Here is a 23,901-nt window from a genome sequence, read left to right as displayed (position 1 = left end):
GAGGACATTTGAGTAAAGAGCAGAACTCAGGGCTTTGACACTAACCTCTGCTTTGTTCTAGATTGCACTGGAGTACTCTGCGATAGCGGGAAAGCTGACAGTCTACGATATCGAAGAGATCAGAAGCTATCGGGCACCACCTCCCCCCGTGATCTTAGTAACAGACGTGCTCTGTATGATGTTTGGCCGAGACCCGGGCTGGGAGAGTGCAAAGTTACTGATTGGAAAAGAGAATTTTTACGAGGTGAGATCATTACAATCAGTTCAGTACTTTGACCTCTTTGCTACCACGGAAGTTAAAACAAGGAGTCTATGCTACTGTTATTTATTTTTATATTGGCAGTTTTCTATAGGACAGAGTTGTAGGAAGTTGGCTCTGTATGTGCTATTTCAAAGTAAGGAATAGCATGCACAGAGTCCAAGGGTTCCCCTTAGAGGTAAAATAGTGGTAAAAATAGATAATACTAATGCTCTATTTTGTGGTAGTGTGGTCGAGCAGTAGGCTTATCCAAGGAGTAGTGTTAAGCATTTGTTGTACATACACATAGACAATAAATGAGGTACACACACTCAGAGACAAATCCAGCCAATAGGTTTTGTATAGAAAAATATCTTTTCTTAGTTTATTTTAAGAACCACAGGTTCAAATTCTACATGGAATATCTCATTCGAAAGGTATTGCAGGTAAGTACTTTAGGAACTTCAAATCATCAAAATTGCATGTATACTTTTCAAGTTATTCGCAAATAGCTGTTTTAAAAGTGGACACTTAGTGCAATTTTCACAGTTCCTAGGGGAGGTAAGTATTTGTTAGGTTAACCAGGTAAGTAAGACACTTACAGGGCTTAGTTCTTGGTCCAAGGTAGCCCACCGTTGGGGGTTCAGAGCAACCCCAAAGTCACCACACCAGCAGCTCAGGGCCGGTCAGGTGCAGAGTTCAAAGTGGTGCCCAAAACACATAGGCTAGAATGGAGAGAAGGGGGTGCCCCGGTTCCGGTCTGCTTGCAGGTAAGTACCCGCGTCTTCGGAGGGCAGACCAGGGGGGTTTTGTAGGGCACCGGGGGGGACACAGGTCCACACAGAAATTTCACCCTCAGCGGCGCGGGGGCGGCCGGGTGCAGTGTAGAAACAAGCGTCGGGTTCGCAATGTTAGTCTATGAGAGATCTCGGGATCTCTTCAGCGCTGCAGGCAGGCAAGGGGGGGATTCCTCGGGGAAACCTCCACTTGGGCAAGGGAGAGGGACTCCTGGGGGTCGCTTCTCCAGTGAAAGTCCGGTCCTTCAGGTCCTGGGGGCTGCGGGTGCAGGGTCTCTCCCAGGCGTCGGGACTTTAGGTTCAAAGAGTCGCGGTCAGGGGCAGCCTCGGGATTCCCTCTGCAGGCGGCGCTGTGGGGGCTCAGGGGGGACAGGTTTTGGTACTCACAGTATCAGAGTAGTCCTGGGGTCCCTCCTGAGGCGTCGGATCTCCACCAGCCGAGTCGGGGTCGCCGGGTGCAGTGTTGCAAGTCTCACGCTTCTTGCGGGGAGCTTGCAGGGTTCTTTCAAGGCTGCTGGAAACAAAGTTGCAGCCTTTCTTGGAGCAGGTCCGCTGTCCTCGGGAGTTTCTTGTCTTTTCGAAGCAGGGGCAGTCCTCAGAGGATGTCGAGGTCGCTGGTCCCTTTGGAAGGCGTCGCTGGAGCAGGATCTTTGGAAGGCAGGAGACAGGCCGGTGAGTTTCTGGAGCCAAGGCAGTTGTCGTCTTCTGGTCTTCCTCTGCAGGGGTTTTCAGCTGGGCAGTCCTTCTTCTTGTAGTTGCAGGAATCTAATTTTCTAGGGTTCAGGGTAGCCCTTAAATACTAAATTTAAGGGCGTGTTTAGGTCTGGGGGGTTAGTAGCCAATGGCTACTAGCCCTGAGGGTGGGTACACCCTCTTTGTGCCTCCTCCCAAGGGGAGGGGGTCACAATCCTAACCCTATTGGGGGAATCCTCCATCTGCAAGATGGAGGATTTCTAAAAGTTAGAGTCACCTCAGCTCAGGACACCTTAGGGGCTGTCCTGACTGGCCAGTGACTCCTCCTTGTTATTCTCATTATTTTCTCCGGCCTTGCCGCCAAAAGTGGGGCCTGGCCGGAGGGGGCGGGCAACTCCACTAGCTGGAGTGTCCTGCTGGGTTGGCACAAAGGAGGTGAGCCTTTGAGGCTCACCGCCAGGTGTGACAATTCCTGCCTGGGAGAGGTGTTAGCATCTCCACCCAGTGCAGGCTTTGTTACTGGCCTCAGAGTGACAAAGGCACTCTCCCCATGGGGCCAGCAACATGTCTCGGTTTGTGGCAGGCTGCTAAAACTAGTCAGCCTACACAGATAGTCGGTTAAGTTTCAGGGGGCACCTCTAAGGTGCCCTCTGTGGTGTATTTTACAATAAAATGTACACTGGCATCAGTGTGCATTTATTGTGCTGAGAAGTTTGATACCAAACTTCCCAGTTTTCAGTGTAGCCATTATGGTGCTGTGGAGTTCGTGTTTGACAGACTCCCAGACCATATACTCTTATGGCTACCCTGCACTTACAATGTCTAAGGTTTTATTTAGACACTGTAGGGGTACCATGCTCATGCACTGGTACCCTCACCTATGGTATAGTGCACCCTGCCTTAGGGCTGTAAGGCCTGCTAGAGGGGTGTCTTACCTATACTGCATAGGCAGTGAGAGGCTGGCATGGCACCCTGAGGGGAGTGCCATGTCGACTTACTCGTTTTGTCCTCACTAGCACACACAAGCTGGCAAGCAGTGTGTCTGTGCTGAGTGAGAGGTCTCCAGGGTGGCATAAGACATGCTGCAGCCCTTAGAGACCTTCCTTGGCATCAGGGCCCTTGGTACTAGAAGTACCAGTTACAAGGGACTTATCTGGATGCCAGGGTCTGCCAATTGTGGATACAAAAGTACAGGTTAGGGAAAGAACACTGGTGCTGGGGCCTGGTTAGCAGGCCTCAGCACACTTTCAATTGTAAACATAGCATCAGCAAAGGCAAAAAGTCAGGGGGCAACCATGCCAAGGAGGCATTTCCTTACAAGAGTAGATTGAGAGGGGTGACAAAGTGGTACGCTTAAGGACAAGTTGCAGGTTATCAGCTTACAAAAGTAGATTCTAAGATTCACAGCAAAAGGTGTTCCTTAGAGCGGGAAACAATGGAATTTTTTCATAATGTGGTTTAGTTTAAATTAAATAAAAACACTGAGGGCCCGATTCACAAAGGTAAACTTAAACCAAAAGTCTAACTTCACCACTACTTGTTATTCACAAAGGTAAAGTTAGACCGAAAGTCTAACTTTAGTACTTTCCAGTATTGACAACGGTACCTGTCTCCCCCCCCACCCACGTCCATGGTGATTCTGCCCCAGGGGACGGTCCGTGTACCAGAAGGCGGCTAAGTTTCCTATTTCTCTGGCTGCAATGCTCTTATTGCTTGTTTTAACTCGTCCCTCCCCTTTTAGTCCCAGTGGGTACCTGGAAAGATGCCAACATTTCATGTCATATTTAGGTAGCGCGACATCACCTGTTCTTTCTAACCTTAACAATGAGCTGCTCTGACATGCAGCCTGAGGTCTTTGTATTTCCTGTTCTTCTCTGACCAAGCTCTGCCTCACTGGGATCTAGTGGGGTACTGATACATCACAGCATCCTGGGGACGAGGAAGGCAAGTACTAGCAAAGTCAATTGGTCTTTTAGCGCTGCCAATGCAGACCTAATAGCTTTGCCATGAATTTTGCCACAAATGTTGCTGTTCAGCATTGACAAAAGGAAAAACAAGCATTGGGGAAGCCAATAGGTCTCGCCTGTGAGACCTATTGACTTTGTCAATGTTTTAGCCATGCTGTGCAGCATGGTAAAAAAATTAAAATGGGGTGATGCAGCCTCTGTGTCATTTTGTAGGCCTACAAAAGGTCACAGGCTTTCTTATTTACAGATCTTATATTGATCTGTAACTGCAAAAGTAGCTTAAATGCACTCTTTTAAATCATAAAAAAATTTTTAAAAAAGGAAGCTGATTGGGGCTGGGAGGTAGTAGGGGTGAAACATCACTGCTGGCGGCGAAGACGCAGCATGGTGAGCGGGGGAGAAAAAAAGAAAGAAACAAGATAGAATGAAAGAAAAAAGTCAAGAAAGAAAAAGGCAATAAAGAAAAGGGAAGAAAGAAAAAAGAAGGAAAGAATGAAGAAAAGAAAAGGGAACGCACAAAGAAGGAAAGAGGAAGGCAAGAAAGAAAGGAGAAGAAAAAGGGAAACGAGAAAGAGAGAGGAAAGAAGGAACGGAAGAAGCAAGGACAGAAAGCATAAATCAAAGAAGAAAGAAGCAAATAAACAGGAAAGCAAGAAGAGAAGAATGGAAAGGGAGACAGAAAGAAGGAATGACAGACAAAAACAGTTGCAAATATAGAGTACTGTGAACTGCCGGTGTGTGGTGAAAAACAAAGGCTACTTCTAAAGGAATTTACAGCATCACTGGCAGGAAACATGAACTGATGAAGCTGGAATGTGCCCTGTGGTTTCCTCTTGTAGAAAGCTCCTGCTGCCTCATCGGGCTTTACAAAGGCAAAACTAAAGTAATAATCAAGTAAAAAGCAAAACACTGTCACTGAAGGAAACTCCCTTGTGTGCGGCTGTACTCCTTGTGAAAGGACTATATTCCGACGCCCAGAGTGTCGTTGATATGGATAAAGAGATACACAAAAAAGCCATTCAATCTGATGGAGACCTTTAGCTGCAGATCCTTTACGCCAGTTAGTGCAGATTCGGAGAGAGCTACCCTTCTGTCACTTTTTGACAGGCCCTTTTTTCCACATTTTGTCAAGTTTTTCTTCGAGTGTGTCAAGGATGTCATCATGAAAGGCTGGGTTCAAACCATGTGGCACCTGTCACCGCGCCATGTCGGTTACAGACCCTCATCTCGTTTGCCTCTGTTGCCTCAAGTGCAACCACAACTCCAAGTCATGCTTGGACTGCTCGGCCATGGTGCTGAAGGCTTTGAGGGAGCATTCCCTAAAGCTGCTTGCGGCCTGGCAGTCAGCGACACCGGCATGCGCAACTCCTAGTAGGTCTTGGTCCTGGTCAAGAAGGAGGTCGCGTTACAGCTCCAGGAGCCCCAAGTTCTCTTTGTCCCATTCGAGGTCCTCGGGACACTCGGGGAACTCCAAGAAGACTTCATCTTCACCTCGTCCATCAGCCGATGAGACAAGTGGGGAATATCGGCATACCTGGCACGGTTCTGAGGAGTTCTTTGCCCAGTTCAACTCCGCGCCTTCCCCGTTTCCGGGAGCCGGATCGATACCCACTTAAATCAAAGAGTTTTAAGAAATCATGCCCCGTATATTTGAAAGGGCCGACCCCTCTGGCGCGTCCTCAGGCCCCGCGGGGTCACAGGCAGCCCCAACTGGTTCCACGCTGGCGGCTTTGGCCTCGGCTTCAAAGGGGTCTAATGGATCCAATTCTGGATCTGGACCAGCTATGATCATACCCAGGTGATCTTCTCTGCCACAGGTCCCAATGATGATGCCGCCGGCACCCACTGACAGCAACAGCCCCATTCTGATCCTGATGAGCTGCAACTGCGTTGCACGATGCCAGATCATTACCTGAGCCTCATTTTACCCAGCCAGGTATGGGAGAAGAGTTATTATTATATTGTTGGGGAAGCTGCTGGACCCTCAGCAATCAAAATATTAACATTGGCTGAAAGAAAAAATCTTTTTTTTTAGTATCAAAAAGCACATAATAGTCCCTGACACTGAAGGGAACTACTTTGTGTGTGGATGTGCACCTTGTGGAAGAAGAGAATACCGTCACTCACAGTGAAATCAGCCAATCGCTGAAGTGGGCTGACCCTTTGCCTCAGGCTATGCGCTGAGTGGGATAAAGCAATGTGTATGACAGCAGTTTGTGGCATCCGCAGAAGGGGAATGTTAAAGTGAGTGGTAAAGTTAGGGGCATGATTTGTTTAAGGTAGTGACCACGCAGTGTATTACATGGAGTGCGGATCATGGTGTCTGCCTTACATCTAAAGAGCTTTCCTAAAAGATGAACCACAAAAGAGAACATGTTGCAAGGCTGGGATGTCTGTCCACCACACACGTTTCAGCACCATCCGCAATGTCTGCTGTGAAACTATCAAAGGGATCAACTGCAGAAAATGCCTATAATTTTCTGAATCTGAAGTACATAGAAGAATATGTTATTAATGAGGCAGTGGGATACATATATTAAAATGTGTATTGACTAACAGTTAGTAGGAAGACCAATAGAGAAGCAGTGTTATTGGGAGTGTCATCATGCTAGAACTAGAGGTGTGGGGATGTGTTGTCCTTCGAGCACCTGGATCAACAGAAGAGCAGTGCGGTATGTGTGTAACACACTAGAGAACCACATTTGGCGCAGTGTGGCTGCTTAAAGAATTACAACAATACAGAGATGTAGAAAGAGAGAGTTTATTTCTTCCACTATTGTTTTTAGACTTATCCAGTTATTGAACAGTGCATTTAAGACATCTGGATAGTTATAAGTCAAAGATTGTGGAAGTTTCATTTACAATAAAAAACAGTCCTTTTGTAGATTATAGACATATTAATTATGATCAATAAACTAAGACTTATTCTTCAGCTTTGCTAGTACTTTACACCTTTAGCATATGGAATGTGTTGTCCCCCAGGAAGTAATAGGATGAAATCCCTTCTTGATGTCGTTCACAAGAGAGCAAGTATAATAAGCACGCATTGGCAAAGGTCTGGCCTTTGCCTTTGGACCTTTTGGTTTTGCTAGTGCTGTTTGCCAGTACTGTACATTATCCGCTAAAAGCATATTTTTGCCGCTGCTGTACAGCATTGACCAAAATAAAAAATGATGCAATGAGCTGCATCATTTTGTACGCTGGCACATATGTGTGTGCATGCATCACCACAGTTGTGCACGTCTATGAAATTGTGTCAGTGCCATTTTTAGGTCTGGCCTAAAGACAGCTTTAGCTGTTTTGCCAGCCTCATATTTTCCTAAAAAACATACAAAAGTACATACATATATAGGATCTTCCAATCAACACTCTTTCACCATTAGTCCGTTGACATGTCAATCAAATTATACTCCCTCCACCCCAGTAGAAGGTATAGATCAACAGACCAGCCCACTTCAGCTATTGGATGCTATTACTTTGAGTGACAGCATTTTCCCTTGCCCATGTACACATACACCTGAAAAATAGTTCCCCAAAATAGAAATGGACATGTGAACATCCTAATGACTGATAGTCCCTATGTATAGTAGGATTGCATGACTATTTTCAGAACTTTCAAGACATTTAATTTAAATTGTAATGTTCATTTATCACTATGAATCAGTTTTGGAATATTTATTTATGTTACTGAAAATTAGCACAAGTCACTAGAATTGCTAGGGTGTAAATGCAGATTTTTAGGTTGCAAGAAACACCCCACAGGTTTGTGATTGACATTTCAACCACTTGAGAGAGCCCACCGGAACATAAATAGCCAAAATAAGCTATCTAATTATATTTGTACTTACCAGTGAATAAACGTTCCTATAAATAGTGGGATGTGATCACAAACCTTTTTAACAAAATTCTAGAACTGTATTGAAATCTGAAATTGTAACTCGTCATTATGAGCCAGCTTTGCAAAATAATGAATCCTATGGAAAACAAGCACAAATGATTAAAATAGCAAAAGTGTGTATGCAAATGTATACTAAAGCTACACCCCCCCCAGCTTGGTGCAGGTTCATTTGAAGCATTTGCTTCTGATTCCCGCTGGACTTCTGTTACTAACAATTGAACTGCAGCTTCATGAAAATATTTGAATGATTTTGCAGTTAACCCTAATTTCAGGGACCAGGGCACAATACTGCACTCTTGAGGCTATCTGGTGGCTGCGGGGATCCAAATGGCCACATCTAAGAGGTCAGTGCCCTCAACATGACTGACCACATTAAGTCTATTTTATGTCTCAAACCTGGCACTCCTCAGATATGTACTTAATAAAGACTGGAAAATAACATCTCTTATTGCTACCCCCTCATGTCTGCCTCCTCACAACCATTTATTAGCTGGTATTGCTCTTGGGAATTTTAAAATAGACGCGTTCCTGCTTTTCTTAAAAAAACTTTGCTCAAATCAGAATTAATTCCAGTTACTCTTCTACTTCTTTACTCCCCACTCCAGCTAAGCTGCTCAAAATACTGTTACTCAACAAATCTCTCGCCTTCCTCTGGGTTTCCAGCGCAAGGAACCCCTATCCAACCATCTCAAGCAAGTGCGCTGGCGTCCAGTGTTGACTAGAAGATCTATCCTTTTCCAAGCTCTGTGCTGACATGCCAAGCCCACGCAGGCAGAGCCTACTTTCCTTCACCCAGCACTCCTCTCCTATTCACCAGACACCTGAGCTGAGCCTCACGGTGCTTCTTCAAAACTCTGGACACAGCTTGCTATAGTGGGAGGGTGATATTTTCTAACTTGCTTCTTAAAAGTTTGAACTCTACTTTTACATCTTGGATTGATTTCTGACAAGATGGCCTTTTGGAAGCATGTGAAATCTTCTTTTTTCTGTAACTTTTCTAGGCAGTCACCATCACAAGGCTGTAGAGCTCTGTCCATCTCCTCTCCATCTAATGCCCGACAGCGCTGCGGGGCAGCAGTTCATGCTATAAAACCTCAAAATCAAAGATAGAGGCAGAGGAATGAGGAGAGATGGTTAAAGAGAGGAGGGAGGAATCAAGAAGGAACAGGAAGGGTATATGGCCTTCAAAAGGGACCAGGAGAGGGAAATGAGAGGAACGAGGAAGGGAAGGTAAATAGATAGAGGACAATTCAGTGAAAGAGAGAAAGAAAGAAAGAGAAATGCCACCTGTGGTCTCGGGAGCAGCTTTAGCATATGATGTCTGTTCACTAAAGGACTTGATGGTGATAAATCCCTGACCAATTGATGTCCTAAATATCTGAATATTGCTGCATTTTAGTGTGTACATCTCACAACATCAGGTATAAATGAAAATACCCTTCCATCTTCCGTTCCTTTTGCATGCAGAACTTTAGACGAGCTACTTACTAAGAAGTTTGAAGATGCATACAGAAAATAACACAAACAAGAAATATGTAGATTAGAGGCTGTCATTACTGACACTTGTGCAGGAAAATACTATTGACTCAGAGAGAAGCCGGTGGCAGCTGAACTTACCTTCAGTGCTCTTGTTACTCTGCTATGCACCTGCTATACGCAATTCTCAGGTTAGCGACAACTCCAACTGCACCTTCCTGCGGAAGAGCCTCTGGGCTCCCACTCAAAGACCAGCCAGAGGTGATGGGCTAAGATCCAGACTTGCTTTCTGATTCTGTGCTAGTAATCTCCAGGACTGATTCTGAGTGAAGGCCTGTGCCTGTCATGGTATTCTGTACTACATAGACTCCCGTTGCGTCCTCCCAGAAGACCTCTCAAGGAAGGGGAAAAGTAGACCATTTTGGTATGCAGCACCAAAATATATCTCTTGTTGGGCAAATGGAAAACGCTTTCGGCTGTGCAGAGAGCATTTTCCATTAAACCCGGCCTTGTGGCATTTGGCACAAGATTGGGAGGCAAACCCTGCAACACACTTACCAATTTGGCTAGGCTATGCCATGCAATTTAGCATCTATAACATATGAATGTGGTACTACTGGCAAGAACTGTTACCTCCTGTTTTCTCCTTGTTTCATGAGTTTCATGTGTTTACCCTTGTTTCATGAGTTTCATGTCTTTACCCTTGTTTCACGAGTTTTATGTGTTTACCCTTCTTTCATGTGTTTACCCTTGTTTCGTGAGTTTCATGGGTTTACCCTTGTTTCATGTGTTTACCCTTGTTTCCTGAGTTTCATGTGTTTACCCTTGATTCCCGAGTTTCATGTGTTTACCGTTGTTTCATGTGTTTACCCTTGTTTGATGTGTTTCATGTGTTTCATGAGTTTCATGGGTTTACCCTTGTTTCGTGAGTTTCATGGGTTTACCCTTGTTTCGTGAGTTTCATGGGTTTACCCTTGTTTCATGTGTTTACCCTTGTTTCCTGAGTTTTATGTGTTTACCCTTGTTTCCTGAGTTTCATGTGTTTACCCTTGTTTCCTGAGTTTCATGTGTTTACCCTTGTTTCATGTGTTTACCCTTGTTTGATGTGTTTCATGTGTTTCATGAGTTTCATGGGTTTACCCTTGTTTCGTGAGTTTCATGGGTTTACCCTTGTTTCATGTGTTTACCCTTGTTTCCTGAGTTTTATGTGTTTACCCTTGTTTCCTGAGTTTCATGTGTTTACCCTTGTTTCCTGAGTTTCATGTGTTTACCCTTGTTTCATGTGTTTACCCTTGTTTCATGAGTTTCATGTATTTAGCCTTGTTTCATGTGTTTACCCTTGTTTCATGAGTTTCATGGGTTTACCCTTGTTTCGTGAGTTTCATGGGTTTACCCTTGTTTCATGTGTTTCATGTGTTTACCCTTGTTTCCTGAGTTTCATGTGTTTACCCTTGTTTCATGTGTTTACCCTTGTTTCATGTGTTTACCCTTGTTTCATGGGTTTCATGTATTTAGCCTTGTTTCATGTGTTTACCCTTGTTTCCTGAGTTTCATGTGTTTACCCTTGTTTCTTGAGTAGTTACCACAAGCCTCAATGAACCATAAGTTGCTATATGGTAGTATCTAGCCGGACAGGGAAATAATATTTGTAAAAACTATGTATCAGTAGATGTCCGCTGCTCTGTGTGATTAAATATTGAATCTTCATATTCTGTTTTATGTTAGAAAGCTATGGGTTGTTTTTCTGCAAATTCCAAGTGTCTGTGATTTTTGCGTTTTACTTTCTATCCTGAAATGTTGTAGGTCCCCAACGTATTTTTGTTTCAGGGTTGTTGTACATTAACCATTGATATGTATTCTCTTCTAACCTCTCATTAGGACCTGGAGTTTTTTGACAAGGACCACATGTCTGATGAGATGTATGAAGCTCTTGGGAAGGTGATCAGTGAAGGCCATTTCAATCCTGCCAATTTCCAAACTGCCAGCGTGGCCACCGCCTCACTGTGTGATTGGATCCGGGCTGTACACACTTACAACCACCACATGCGCCAGCTCCAACCCAAAGTGTTACAGCTACAGCAGTGCGAAGCCAAAGTCAACGCAGAAGCGGTTAAACTGAGTAAGTCCATGCACTTGCAAGAGCAGCTGAAGCAGAAGGTAAAAGAGAGCACAGTAAGTTTCCAGAAGGCCTTGTTGGAAGAGGACGAGCTCACGCAGGAGCTGAACAAATTGGTGGAAAAGAAGAATCAAGTGGAGCATTTTCAGGAGACAACATCAGCTCATTCCTCCGACTGGGAGGCAGCTCTGAAGGTAAAATCTGTAGTGATTCTTCCCATCGCATTCCCTCTCCCATATAATTTGTAGTGCTTTAATATTTTCATTTAGTGACTCTGATAATGACGCATATGATGCTGGTGATGGGTTCGCCCATCCATATACTGAGGACAACCAGTCTGAAGGCCTCCTACATGCCTGTAATCTAGACACATCACCAGGCACTGTATTGGTTTCTCTTGCTGGCCTTGAAAGAGAAGAGAGTGCTTCTTTTGCAGTGGTCATGCGACAGGCACCTGAGGCCTGCTATGGCAATCAAGACCAACGTATTGGTTGAGGTCCTTCAAATGAGTTCTGAGTCCCTGCTACCACTTTCCGAGGCTGTAATGGACGCCTTTCTCAGGAGGTGATCAAAACCATGGTCTGATACCCCAGGCCGTTGACCAATTGCGATGCATCACCACCCTGCTCCAGGAGCCCCAGACATTCTGAATCAGCATATCAATCCTGAGAGTCTTGTGCAGAATTCAGCAGGTAAAGTTAATCCTAACGCATTCCCTACTACACCACTATAAAGGGAATCTCAACAGACTGAATCATTCGGGAAACATGTTTTCCTCCACAAGTCTAGTTCTTCGCTCTGACAAGATGCCAGTTGCCTTCTGGGTTGCTACTCCCATCCTCTGTGAATAAAGCAGACTTGACCCTCAAGTGATTTAAAGACTGCAGGGACACAGCGCGTCCTCTGGGCCTTTCTCCTCCACTGCAACAGTCGCATCAACAATTTCCGCCCTCCGTGGCTATGATAGGGGTTCCTAAGATCAACAGAAGATACAGCCAGCCCAATAAGCTCCTCAGCCTTTTCATGTCAGAGGCTGTTTTACCCACAGAGCACACAGGGGCAGTGTACAGCACCACCCTCCAGCTGCTGCCACCCTCAACCTCTTAAGCTTGTCCTTATCGGCACACACCCACCCACTCTGTGGAGGCACAATCCAACATTTTCTGCCTGCTTGACAGTCACTTCAGACAAGTGGGTCCTGCAAATTGTCCGGGTGGGTTATGCCTTACCATTTTTAGCCGCCCATGGCACCCTCCACCAACATCAGAATGCTGAGAGAGAACCATCTGTAACACTTGCAGCAGGAAGAGCAGACCTTTCTGGCCAAAGGAGCCGTAGAGAGGGTGCCAGCATCAGAAGTAGGCTGTGGTTGTTATTGCCACTACTTTCTGGTGCCGAAGAAGACAAAGGGGGTCATTCTGGGTCGACGACCACGGAAGCACCGCCAACAGGCTGGCGGTGCTTCCTTTGCTATTCCGACCACGGCTGTAAAGCCGTGGTCGCCCAGCCGGGTCCGGCTGTTTCCCGCCGGATTTCCCCCAGCTGGGAGAATCCGCAGCGCCGCCATGGGGATTCCGACCCCCTTCCCGCCAGCCTGTTTCTGGCGGTTTTCACCGCCGGAAACAGGATGGCGGGAACGGGTGTCGTGGGGCCCCTGGGGGCCCCTGCACTGCCCATGCCACTGGCATGGGCAGTGCAGGGGCCCCCTAACAGGGCCCCAGCAGGATTTTCAGTGTCTGCTTTGCAGACAGTGAAAATCGCGACGGGTGCAACTGCACCCGTCTCAGCCCTGCAACACCGCCGGCTCCATTCGGAGCCGGCTTCAATGTTGCAGGGCCTTTCCCGCTGGGCCGGCGGGCGCTCTTTTGGCGGTCGCCCGCCGGCCCAGCGGGAAAGTCGAAATGGCCCCTGCGGTCTTTTGACCGCGGAGCAGTCTTTCGACGGGGAAGTTTGGCGGGCGGCAACCGCCGCCCGCCAAACTCGGAATGACCCCCTAAGTCTTTCGTCCTATTATAGATATTCACCCTCTTAATGCCCTACTGGAGAAGGTCAAATTCAAGATGCTTGCCTTGGCCCAGGACTTGCTGCCCTTGACCCTGGATGGTAGGACTGGACCTGCATGATGCCTATTTTCACATCCCTTTCGTGCAGGCCGTTAGTATCAACTATGGTTCACGGTGGGCCAGGAGCATTTTCAAATTGCTGTGCTCCCCTTTGGCCTCACCGTTGCCCTCGGTTATTCATGAAAGTGATGACGTGGTTGCAGCACATCTTCGGAAGTCAGGGATCCTACCCTGCCTTTATGACTGACTGCTGAAGTCAGGCTCACCCCGGACATTTGTCACCCACCTCCAGACTACAGCGAACCTCCAAACATCTTTGGGGTTCACTATCAACATTCTGAAATCACACTTGACTCCTTCGCAGACGGTTTCCTTCAGCCATTCGGGATACAGTACAGTTTTGCCCCTTCCCCCAAAAGAGAGTCAAGGAAATTTGGGATATGTTCCTGATGTTTGAGACCGTCTTGGATCTCAGTGAGAATGAGTCTGAGGCTGGGGGGACAGATGGCCCGCTCCATCCTGCTTTTGAAGCAGACAGGGGGGCATTTGCAGGCTCTGCAGAAGGATCTGGAGCCCCACTGGGCACAGCATTTGGGGGATCTCTCAGATCACGTCCAGATTTTATAGGAGGCTGCAAAAGCTCTGCAGTGGTGGCTGATGGACTGAGTCAGCAGCAGATCCTTCTCTTTATTCCATCCAGAGCTGACATTGGTGATTAATGCATTGCTCCTGAATTGGGGAGGCCACTGTTCATAATAAATCAGCACAATTGCAGAAAAATGCAACTGTGCCCTCTGTACATAATATATGTAAAGGCTGACACCTTTGGAAGAGAAAATCACCATCTAAGGTTTCTCTCTTATTTCAAAAGAGGAATGTGTTAGTCTTCGCTCCTCCAGTGAACCATCAGGGTCTCTCCTAGATATCTGTCCAGCCTCTTGCCTTAAAGCCTTTGGTCCACATGTTGCCTGCAAAATCAGTGCCTGAAGGTATGGTACCTGAATTAAGGAAAAAGGCTGTAGTTAAACCTATTCTGAAAACGCTCGTCTGTATCTTGATGACCCTGGAAACCGTAAACATATATCTCTTATACTCTGTTGATGAACCACTTGAGAAATGAGTTACAAAACAGCTTCAAGAACACTTCAAAGAACACAACTTACTCGAATCTAACCAAGCAGAGCTTCTCACAGTCTTTGGAACTGAACCAGTCGCAGTATCGAAAATCGATGATCTTAAAATGCTGGCAGACAGCAGACGTTCAGGAGTTGTAATACTCCTGGACTTCTGCATTCAAGACAATTGACCACCAAATGTTGCTCCAATGGCTTAGATTTTGTCAGCTACTTAGCAAAGCCCTTAATTAGTTAGAACTCTTCCTAATCAATAGAGCTCTTAAAATCGAGTTGATCCCCACAGGGATCCTCTTTGCCCCTCCAGTTTTTTTAACATTGATGTTTTGCCTCTTGCTATTTTCCTGAGTCAATTGAATGTGGATGATCTCTTAATTATCATTGAACTAGGCGACAAAGATTCAGCCCCGCAGCAGGCCTTCCTATCATTCTGACAACAATATCAGGCCGGAACCTAAACCCAACCAAATCTGAGCTCTTGTCCATTTCTAACAAGGTCAACCGGTGGGACAGCCTTCTTTGGCCAAAACAATTAGGTGCATGTCAGAGTCCAGTCTCCCCAATCAGAAACTAGGGAGTTATATTAGACACAAAGCTAAATCTGAACCCACAGATTATTAAGGTTACACAAACCTGTTTCCATGAATTGAGAATATTATGATGCTTTTTACCCTTTCTATGCTCTTTTCACAAGATAACAGTGACAAGTGTGTTTGTTTATTCATGCTTAGACTATGTGAACTCTGCCTACTCAGGATTTCCAAGTTAATCAACTGCCTTCAAAAAAATCAAAAACACCAGGGGATTCAATAAAAAAAAAACATGACTTGGTCTCTGACCATCTCCAACAACTCTACTGGCTGACAGTGAGAAAGGGAATTTTGTTTGAAATAAATGATATCTAAAATCTTCCATGGCACACCCCACAAATTTCTCTTAATTTACAAAAATACTCACCTGCCTGGGATCACAGAGCTACGAACAAAAGCCAACTTTGAGATGCCTATTTTATACAATGTGAAAAATAAGGTTGTAGAGTCTTCAGGATTCAGGGATCCATAATATGAAACCCGATCTCTTTTGAGATCCAGTCACAAACTATGCTGTTGAAGTTCAGGAATGGGTTAATGGCCTGGATCTACACCCTCAATATCTCAATGGTGGATCCCCCAATGGCAGCAGCAGCTCTTCTTCCATAGCTACGTAGCATCAAGAGACTCTTTCAGCATGATAAGTCTACAGTACCCCCCCAGCACCAATAATATTAATAATAATAAATTAGCTTTTCAAATTCAGTTTGCAGTAGAATGGAAGTTGCATCGTAGAAGCAAAAGCAGAGCAAAGGGAGTTTTGTGATGTTCCCAGATGCAAACCCTGGGTAGAGTGCATATCCAGGGCTCTGGGATGAGGTCCGAGCACTGGACACATAGCTCACTTAGAGAGGAATGGAAACCAGGAGCATAGGCTGTGCCAAGACAGAAGAACAGCCATGTACACGGGTAACCTCATCTTCCTACACTCAAGTCCGGAAAGGGTCCTGCAATGTGTTTTGTCCTGGAGGATTCCGTTACAGGCCTCGGATGATGGGGAGATTTGTGTCAAGTACATTGGCTTTTGTAATGGATGTTAGTATGGATCCTAAACACAGGTACCCGATATATCTTTCTTCATCTCATAATGGTGATGTTGTGTTTGAGTTACACAGGAGGCCATTAATGTAAACACATGTTTTGAACACTGGTTATTCACTTTTCTTGTGTCAGAGCACTGAACCAAACAGGTTGTATTTTTCTTTTGTTTAATATAAGAGCAGTGAGAACTTGACAAGGACATAGAGACCGGACAGCTGCTGACCTGCCACCTCCCCTGGGTAGCCAGCAAACCAGGGAAATGTGATGGAATGGTAGTTGATGGCCTACCAACTTGTACTCTTTCTCCTCCCCTCTCGAGTTTGCAAAAGTCAGAGGAAGGTGAGGGATGCAGGAGGGTCTACTCATGTGAGTCGTGGGATAGTGTGTGCTCTCTCGGAGCAGCTGTGTTTTTCCACAATGTTGGTTCTCTGCTCTTTACAACAGTGAGTGAAGAACATTGTTAGGTAAAGACTAAGCGAGTAGGAATGTGGAGAGGGTGGCAGGGCGCCATGTATTAGTGTGTCCTATGGGTGTGGTAGATCAGGCTGGACTGGCAGAGAGGCAAGACTTTTAGCCGGGGTGGGAGGTTGGTACCGAGGATGGTTCGAGATGGTGACAAGATGCCAGGTATTGGGTTGAGGAAGACTATTGCTACGAGTGATGGGGGAGATGTCAGGACATCTTTATATTTATATATTTATAGCTATATATCTATCTACAGATAGATAGATAGATAGATAGATAGATAGATAGATAGATAGATAGATAGATAGATAAGTATCTGTCTATCAATATATATATATTTCCTTTATAAAACCAAAGTTACAGCGACGTTATAGTTACGCTCACATTTTAAACTACAAAACCTTAGAAATTCAAATGTTATAGATAGTTATCTCAAGTAACTATAAATCGCACCCCAGCCATGCACATTTGTTTTGTGAAAAGTTTTAGTGCAAATATTACATTGATATTATAAATTATGATATCAAAGATGTCATGTGTGTTGTAATTTGTGGGGTAATTAGCAGTGCATGGCGGTGCGCAAGTTATAATTACCTTAGGGCACGAGTTATAGTTACTTGAGATAACTCTAACCATAACAGGTGAATTTCTATGGTTTTGTATGTTCAAAATGTGAGCCTAACTATGACATCCATTTAACCTTTTTAAGTGAATTGCTATGTTTTTTAAAAATTCTATTTCCTAACTATAACTTCCCTGTAATTTTGTTTTTTTCAGTTAATTTCTATGTTTTTTTTTTAATGTAAAGTCATTTTCATTAGTAGTATACGTAAATCCATCCAGTGCAGCACATGGCCTTTAGCTTGTGGCCAGACCCTGTGGCCAACCCCCTATAATCACCGAACCTCGCCCTGCACCTGACATTCGGACGTGTGCGGTAGGGTTAGCCCTAACCACCCAACCCTGAGGGACAGAGAAAGTGAGAGATTGAGAGAGAGAGAGCAATTTAGGCTTTGATAAATGATATGCTTAGAATGAGATATTTCCAGACAAATTAAAAAGAAAAATGTTTTTGTCAATTAAAAAGTGTGAGGTCATCTTTCCGTATGTAACTTAAATATTTATAGTTGAAAAGATACTGTAGGAAGTTGGCTCTGTATGCACTATTTCAAAGTATGGAATAGTATGCACAGAGTCCACGGGTTCCCCTTAGAGGTAAGATAGTGGCAAAAAGAGATAATACTAATGCTCTATTTTGTGGTAGTGTGGTCGAGCAGTAGGCTTATCAAAGGAGTAGTGTTAAGCATTTGTTGTACACACACAAGCAATAAATGAGGAACACACACTCCGAGACAATTCCAGGCCAATAGGTTTTTGTATAGAAAAATATATTTTCTTAGTTTATTTTAAGAACCACAGGTTCAAATTTTACATGTAATACTTTAAATGAAAGGTATTGCAGGTAGGTACTTTAGGAACTTTGAATAATCAAAATAGCATATACAGTCTTCACATAAATCACATATAGCTATTTTAAAACTAGACAGTGCAATTTTCACAGTTCCTAGGGGGAATAAGAGTTAGTTAGTTTTTGCAGGTAAGTAAACCACCTACGGGATTCAAGTTTGGGTCCAAGGTAGCCCACCGTTGGGGGTTCAGGGCAACCCCAAAGTTACCACACCAGCAGCTCAGGGCTGGTCAGGTGCAGAGTTCAAAGTGGTGCCCAAAACGCATAGGCTTCAATGGAGAAGTGGGTGCCCCGGTTCCAGTCTGCCAGCAGGTAAGTACCCGCGTCTTCGGAGGGCAGACCAGGGGGGTTTTGTAGGGCACCGGGGGGGACACAAGTTAGCACAGAAAGTACACCCTCAGCGGCACGGGGCGGCCGGGTGCAGTGTGCAAACACACGTCGGGTTTCCAATGGAAATCAATGGGAGACCAAGGGGTCTCTTCAGCGATGCAGGCAGGCAAGGGGGGGGCTCCTCGGGGTAGCCACCACCTGGGCAAGGGAGAGGGCCTCCTGGGGGTCACTCCTGCACTGGAGTTCCGATCTTTCAGGTCCTGGGGGCTGCGGGTGCAGAGTCTTTACCAGGTGTCGGGATCTGGGAGTCAGGCAGTTGCAGTCAGGGGGAGCCTCGGGATTCCCTCTGCAGGCGTCGCTGTGGGGCTCAGGGGGGGCAACTCTGGCTACTCATGGTCTCGTAGTCGCCGGGGAGTCCTCCCTGAAGTGTTGTTTCTCCACAAGTCGAGCCGGGGGCGTCGGGTGCAGAGTAGCAAGTCTCACGCTTCCGGCAGGAAACGCAGTTGTTTTAAAGTTGCTCCTTTGGAAACAAAGTTGCAGCCTTGGATGAACAGAGTCGCTGTCCTCGGGAGTTCTTGGTCCTTCTAGAGCAGGGCAGTCCTCTCAGGCTTCAGAGGTCGCGGGTCCCTGGGGAAAGCGTCGCTTGAGCAGTGTCTTTAGAAGTGGGGATACGCGCCGGTAGAGCTGGGGCCAAAGCAGTTGGTGTCTCCGTCTTCTCTGCAGGGTTTTTCAGCTTAGCAGTCCTCTTCTTCTTAGGTTGCAGGAATCTGAGTTTCTAGGTTCTGGGGAGCCCTTAAATACTAAATTTAAGGGCGTGTTTAGGTCTGGGGGGTTAGTAGCCAATGGCTAATAGCCCTGAGGGTGGGTACACACTCTTTGTGCCTCCTCCCAAGGGGAGGGGGGTCACATTCCTATCCCTATTGGGGGAATCCTCCATCTGCAAGATGGAGGATTTCTAAAAGTCAGAGTCACCTCAGCTCAGGACACCTTAGGGGCTGTCCTGACTGGCCAGTGACTCCTCCTTGTTATTCTCATTATCTCCTCCGGCCTCGCCGCCAAAAGTGGGGCCGTGGCCGGAGGGGGCGGGCAACTCCACTTGCTGGAGTGCCCTGAGGTGCTGTAACGAAAGGGGTGAGCCTTTGAGGCTCACCGCCAGGTGTTACAGTTCCTGCAGGGGGAGGTGTGAAGCACCTCCACCCAGGACAGGCTTTGTTACTAGCCCCAGAGTGACAAAGGCACTCTCCCCATGTGGCCAGCAACATGTCTCGAGTGTGGCAGGCTGCTAAAACCAGTCAGCCTACACGGGTAGTTGGTTAAGTTTTCAGGGGGCACCTCTAAGGTGCCCTCTGGGGTGTATGTTACAATAAAATGTACACTGGCATCAGTGTGCATTTATTGTGCTGAGAAGTTTGATACCAAACTTCCCAGTTTTCAGTGTAGCCATTATGGTGCTGTGGAGTTCGTGTATGACAGACTCCCAGACCATATACTCTTATGGCTACCCTGCACTTACAATGTCTAAGGTTTTGCTTAGACACTGTAGGGGCACAGTGCTCATGCATTGGTGCCCGCACCTATGGTATAGTGCACCCTGCCTTAGGGCTGTAAGGCCTGCTAGAGGGGTGACTTATCTATACTGCATAGGCAGTGTGAGTTTGGCATGGCACCCTGAGGGGAGTGCCATGTCGACTTACTCGTTTTGTCCTCACCAGCACACACAAGCTGGCAAGCAGTGTGTCTGTGCTGAGTGAGGGGTCCCCAGGGTGGCATAAGACATGCTGCAGCCCTTAGAGACCTTCCCTGTCATCAGGGCCCTTGGTACCAGGGGTACCAGTTACAAGGGACTTACCTGGATGCCAGGGTGTGCCAATTGTGAAATCAAAAGTACAGGTTAGGGAAAGAACACTGGTGCTGGGGCCTGGTTAGCAGGCCTCAGCACACTTTCAAATCAAAACTTAGCATCAGCAAAGGCAAAAAGTCAGGGGGTAACCATGCCAAGGAGGCATTTCCTTACAGATACTAAAGCAGGGAATGACCCCAGACTCACCTAGACTAAAACCCTTAACCTTTAGTGTGCATGTTGGGGGCTTTACCACCAGGCCAGAGGTGACACCTTACTGTGCAGTGTCCAGACTCAGCTATGACATTCAACCCACAGATTTTGAAGGGAAAAATACTTTAATGTTCCATCATTAGGAATGTTTAACGGTCAAAACACTAGAAAATAAACAGACACACTGTCATGGGATACTAGTATTTGAACCTTCAACCTACTGATGGTGCAAGAGCTTTACTGTTAAGCCAGAAGTGACCCTTCACTGCTGTCCATTACAACATTACTATAACGTTCGTACCAAACATCTTGCTTGTATGACTCGTTGAAGCCATTATGGGAAGGAAGAGAAAAAGAGAGTGACAGGACTGCAAGGGAAGCCTAAAGGCCCCTGCGGTCCTAGCCGGCTCCCCACGTCCTGTGAGAGCCAGCATTGCTCCCACAAGCAGGGAGCTGTTTTAAATAGCAGCTCTCTACTTCTGGGACCAATGTTTTCATCAATTTCCTTGCACACATATTTGAATGCGGGGAAATAGATGAAAACTCTGCTTTCTGCATGCAGGAGCTGTTTGATATCTCTCACTTGCAGAAAGTAAAATGTTTGCTCTGACGTTGTGGGAGATGTCAGAGCAAACAGCTATGTCCTGGGGATGGGCACCCCGGTACATATCAGGAGCCGACCCTGGAGGATGGCAGTCCCCAGGGCCATTAATGGCTCCAAGAGGGGGCTGTGGCCCCCCACGTAAAATAGCCCCCAATTGGATTTGATTTAGGCCCCAGATAGGTTTATTAAATCAGCACGGGAGTAGCATACTTGTTTCTTGTTGGTCTTACCTTGAGTATGCATCCATGCTGTTTGGGGGAGAGCCTGGGGTAGTATGAGGACATAGTGGCCAGTTGTGTCCAGGTGCAGACAGGCTTGCCTTTAGTGCACCATTGACACAGAAACAGATCACCTGTGTCTAAATAGGCTAGAAAAGGGTGGCACACGAAACAATAGTGTTCTCCACCTTGCATGCCTGTGTTCCTCCAAGATGGACACTAAAACACTGGAATGCCTTGGAATAACCCGAGCGGTGACAAGTGAAAATATAGAGAACACAACAGGCACAAAAGCAGGACAGTAGCCCATCAAGCCCAGAGATGTTAGTGCAGCGTCCTGGTGCTAAAAGGGGGGAGGGAATGAATCGGAGTGACTTAAGATGGGATGGCACGTTGGTTGTGGGGAGAGCCCAACAGTCAGCTTGGAACTCAGTTCTGGATGGCTTGAAGACAATAAATGAGGTAGTCTGGAATATCCAGGTGGATAAAGTTTACATAATGAAGGCGGCAAGTATTTAATAAATGAATAATAGTTCTGCGGGCACCTAGTGGGAGAAACTGGACAAAGTTCCTGAGCAATATGAGAAAAGTGCAGCATATTCCAGATACCTGATTGATATGTTTTCAAAGATTAATTGGTCGCAAATGATAATGCCCAGGTTTGGCCATAAAGACTGGGGTGGGTGGAGAGCCCGAGTTGGTGAGCCACTTAGCAGGAGACCAGGCCACGGACATCTGACCAAAGAGAAGACTGTCTGTTTTGTCTCTGTTGTGGTTGAGGCAATTGATCTGCTTTTAGCAGTCAACTGCACTCTTGTAGGCATGGAAACATGTCAGGACCTGATTTGGATGGTCTGGGATGGAGATGATGATTTTAGTATCATCCTCGTCTGAAAGAGAATGAGAGGATGAGCTGGACCAAAGAAGAGAGATAAATATTAGAGTGAGACTCAAAGAAGATCCCTGTGAGACCTCATAGAGGTTGTTGAGGATTCAAGTGGCGGTCATCTGATGTCTGAGTCGTGTGAGAGAGGAAGGGACAGATCTACGTCAGTGCAGGGCTGCAGATGCCTATTTCACTCGGTCTTTGCGATAGTATGATAACTGCAGCTTGGCTTAGATCTAGCATACACCTGAGGTTATCTATTATGGTTGTATCCATTGTTTCAACACAAGCTGGAATGTCAGAAGCTTGACTGTGAAAAGTGTAGTAATTTGTTCCCTGATAAACAGAGTGCAGTGTGTGCTTTTGTAAAGGATGGGAAGAAGCGATAAGACAATAATGTCCTAGAACGTCTCGGTCAGCTGAAGTTTTTTTAAGTAAGCGCATGACCACGGCATGTTTCAAGTTGATGATGATGATGATGATGCAACTCGTATCACGCACAGCTACTCCTAAGAGTGTCCCTTCGCGTAAAAACAGTTCCGACACAGAGATCTAACAGGACATTAGTCTTGCACAAAAAGCCAAATGTTCACCCTTTTTAAAAATGTTGCGGCTTTACTTAGAGCTCGAAGCTCCAGAGGGGTCTGGTTCCAAGCCCAAGGAACATCTCCTTGGTAAATGAGTGATCTTCCTTCCAGTTATCTGGAACATTAGCGTTAGCTGTACAGCGGTTACAGATGCTGGTGAAGATGAGGATCACTGTCTCTGTCGCTAAGTCTAGAGTGTGGGGGGCAGAGGACAAGATTCGGAAGTTTAGCCTGAACTGATATATTTAACAAGGGTGCAAACTTCCATATGGGATAATAGGGGAAGGACTGTCTGGGATTTTTGAGTCAGCAGCTGTGAGAACCTAATCCATGTGGGATTGCAGAGGGAACAGAGGATGGAGCGGTTTGTTTTTAGAATGTAATAATTGCGACAGATCTTGATGGAGCTTTTAGGAAGGCAAGATGGAGGAGTTAGAGTCCTGGTCAGAAAGTAGTTCTTTAATAATATTAAACATCCACCAAGTTAAATTGGTGGCAGACTCAGTATTATCCATGAAACCCAGGGACTTCAAATAAGGTGTTGGTTGTTTTTGATGGACAGTTGAATATAGTACCCTTCTTGATGGGAGTGGCATTTGAGTGACTTGCAGTGAAGTTTAGCAAGGCTGAGTTCTTCAGAGAACCAAGGAAACTATAGGCAGGTACAATGAGAAACAGACCACTTGAGGGGGGCTATTTCATGCAGATACTTTGTGATACATGAACGTAAGTTGTCACTGGCAGTGGTGGTATTAGAAATGCAGTACGGATTGGCTTGTAGAGCACAGGTCAGTAAAGAGAGGGTAATCTTGGACCAAGGTCTGTTGAGTCGTGGGTGAGGCGTATGATTGGTAGGGTCATGCCGATTGCCTAGGTGCAGAAGAAATGTTACTGCCAGACCTATTCAAGAGAAGAGACTTGTAGGTAGATATGATGTCAGAAATGGCAAAGATACCATCAATCTCATGACCTGGGTAGGGTAGTGGGTGGGGGATTTTATAAGCAGGGAGAGTCGGAGAGCATCCAGGGCCTTGACCAGATGTAGGGATTCAGAGTCTTCATTATCCTCGAAATGGATGTTAGTATCCCATAGAATGAGAAAGTTACGGGTGTTGAGGTTAATTATCCTCGAAATGGATGTTAGTATCTCATAGAATGAGAAAGTTACGGGTGTTGAGGTTAAATGCTACCGCAGGATCGGAAAGATTGGTGGCAAAGATGGTTTTGAGTCCGTGAGGGCAATAGATCAGTGCACCGGTATAGGATGTAGTTGAGATA

General features: G+C 45.9%; 1 protein-coding gene across 1 annotated transcript in view; it reads left to right on the top strand.

The window, feature by feature from the left end:
* The window catches only part of DNHD1 (dynein heavy chain domain 1), a 337,397-nt gene that overhangs the window by 239,173 nt on the left and 74,323 nt on the right, over positions 1-23,901 (top strand). Inside the window, exons 31-32 of the mRNA XM_069203282.1 lie at positions 62-244; positions 10,948-11,379. Coding sequence (XP_069059383.1) covers positions 62-244; positions 10,948-11,379 — 615 coding nt within the window. The remainder of the gene's footprint in view (positions 1-61; positions 245-10,947; positions 11,380-23,901) is intronic.

Source organism: Pleurodeles waltl, chromosome 8 (genome assembly GCF_031143425.1).
Source record: "Pleurodeles waltl isolate 20211129_DDA chromosome 8, aPleWal1.hap1.20221129, whole genome shotgun sequence".
In the NCBI taxonomy this organism is placed as follows: Eukaryota; Metazoa; Chordata; class Amphibia; order Caudata; family Salamandridae; genus Pleurodeles; species Pleurodeles waltl.
This window is presented reverse-complemented; position numbering and strand designations above follow the sequence as displayed.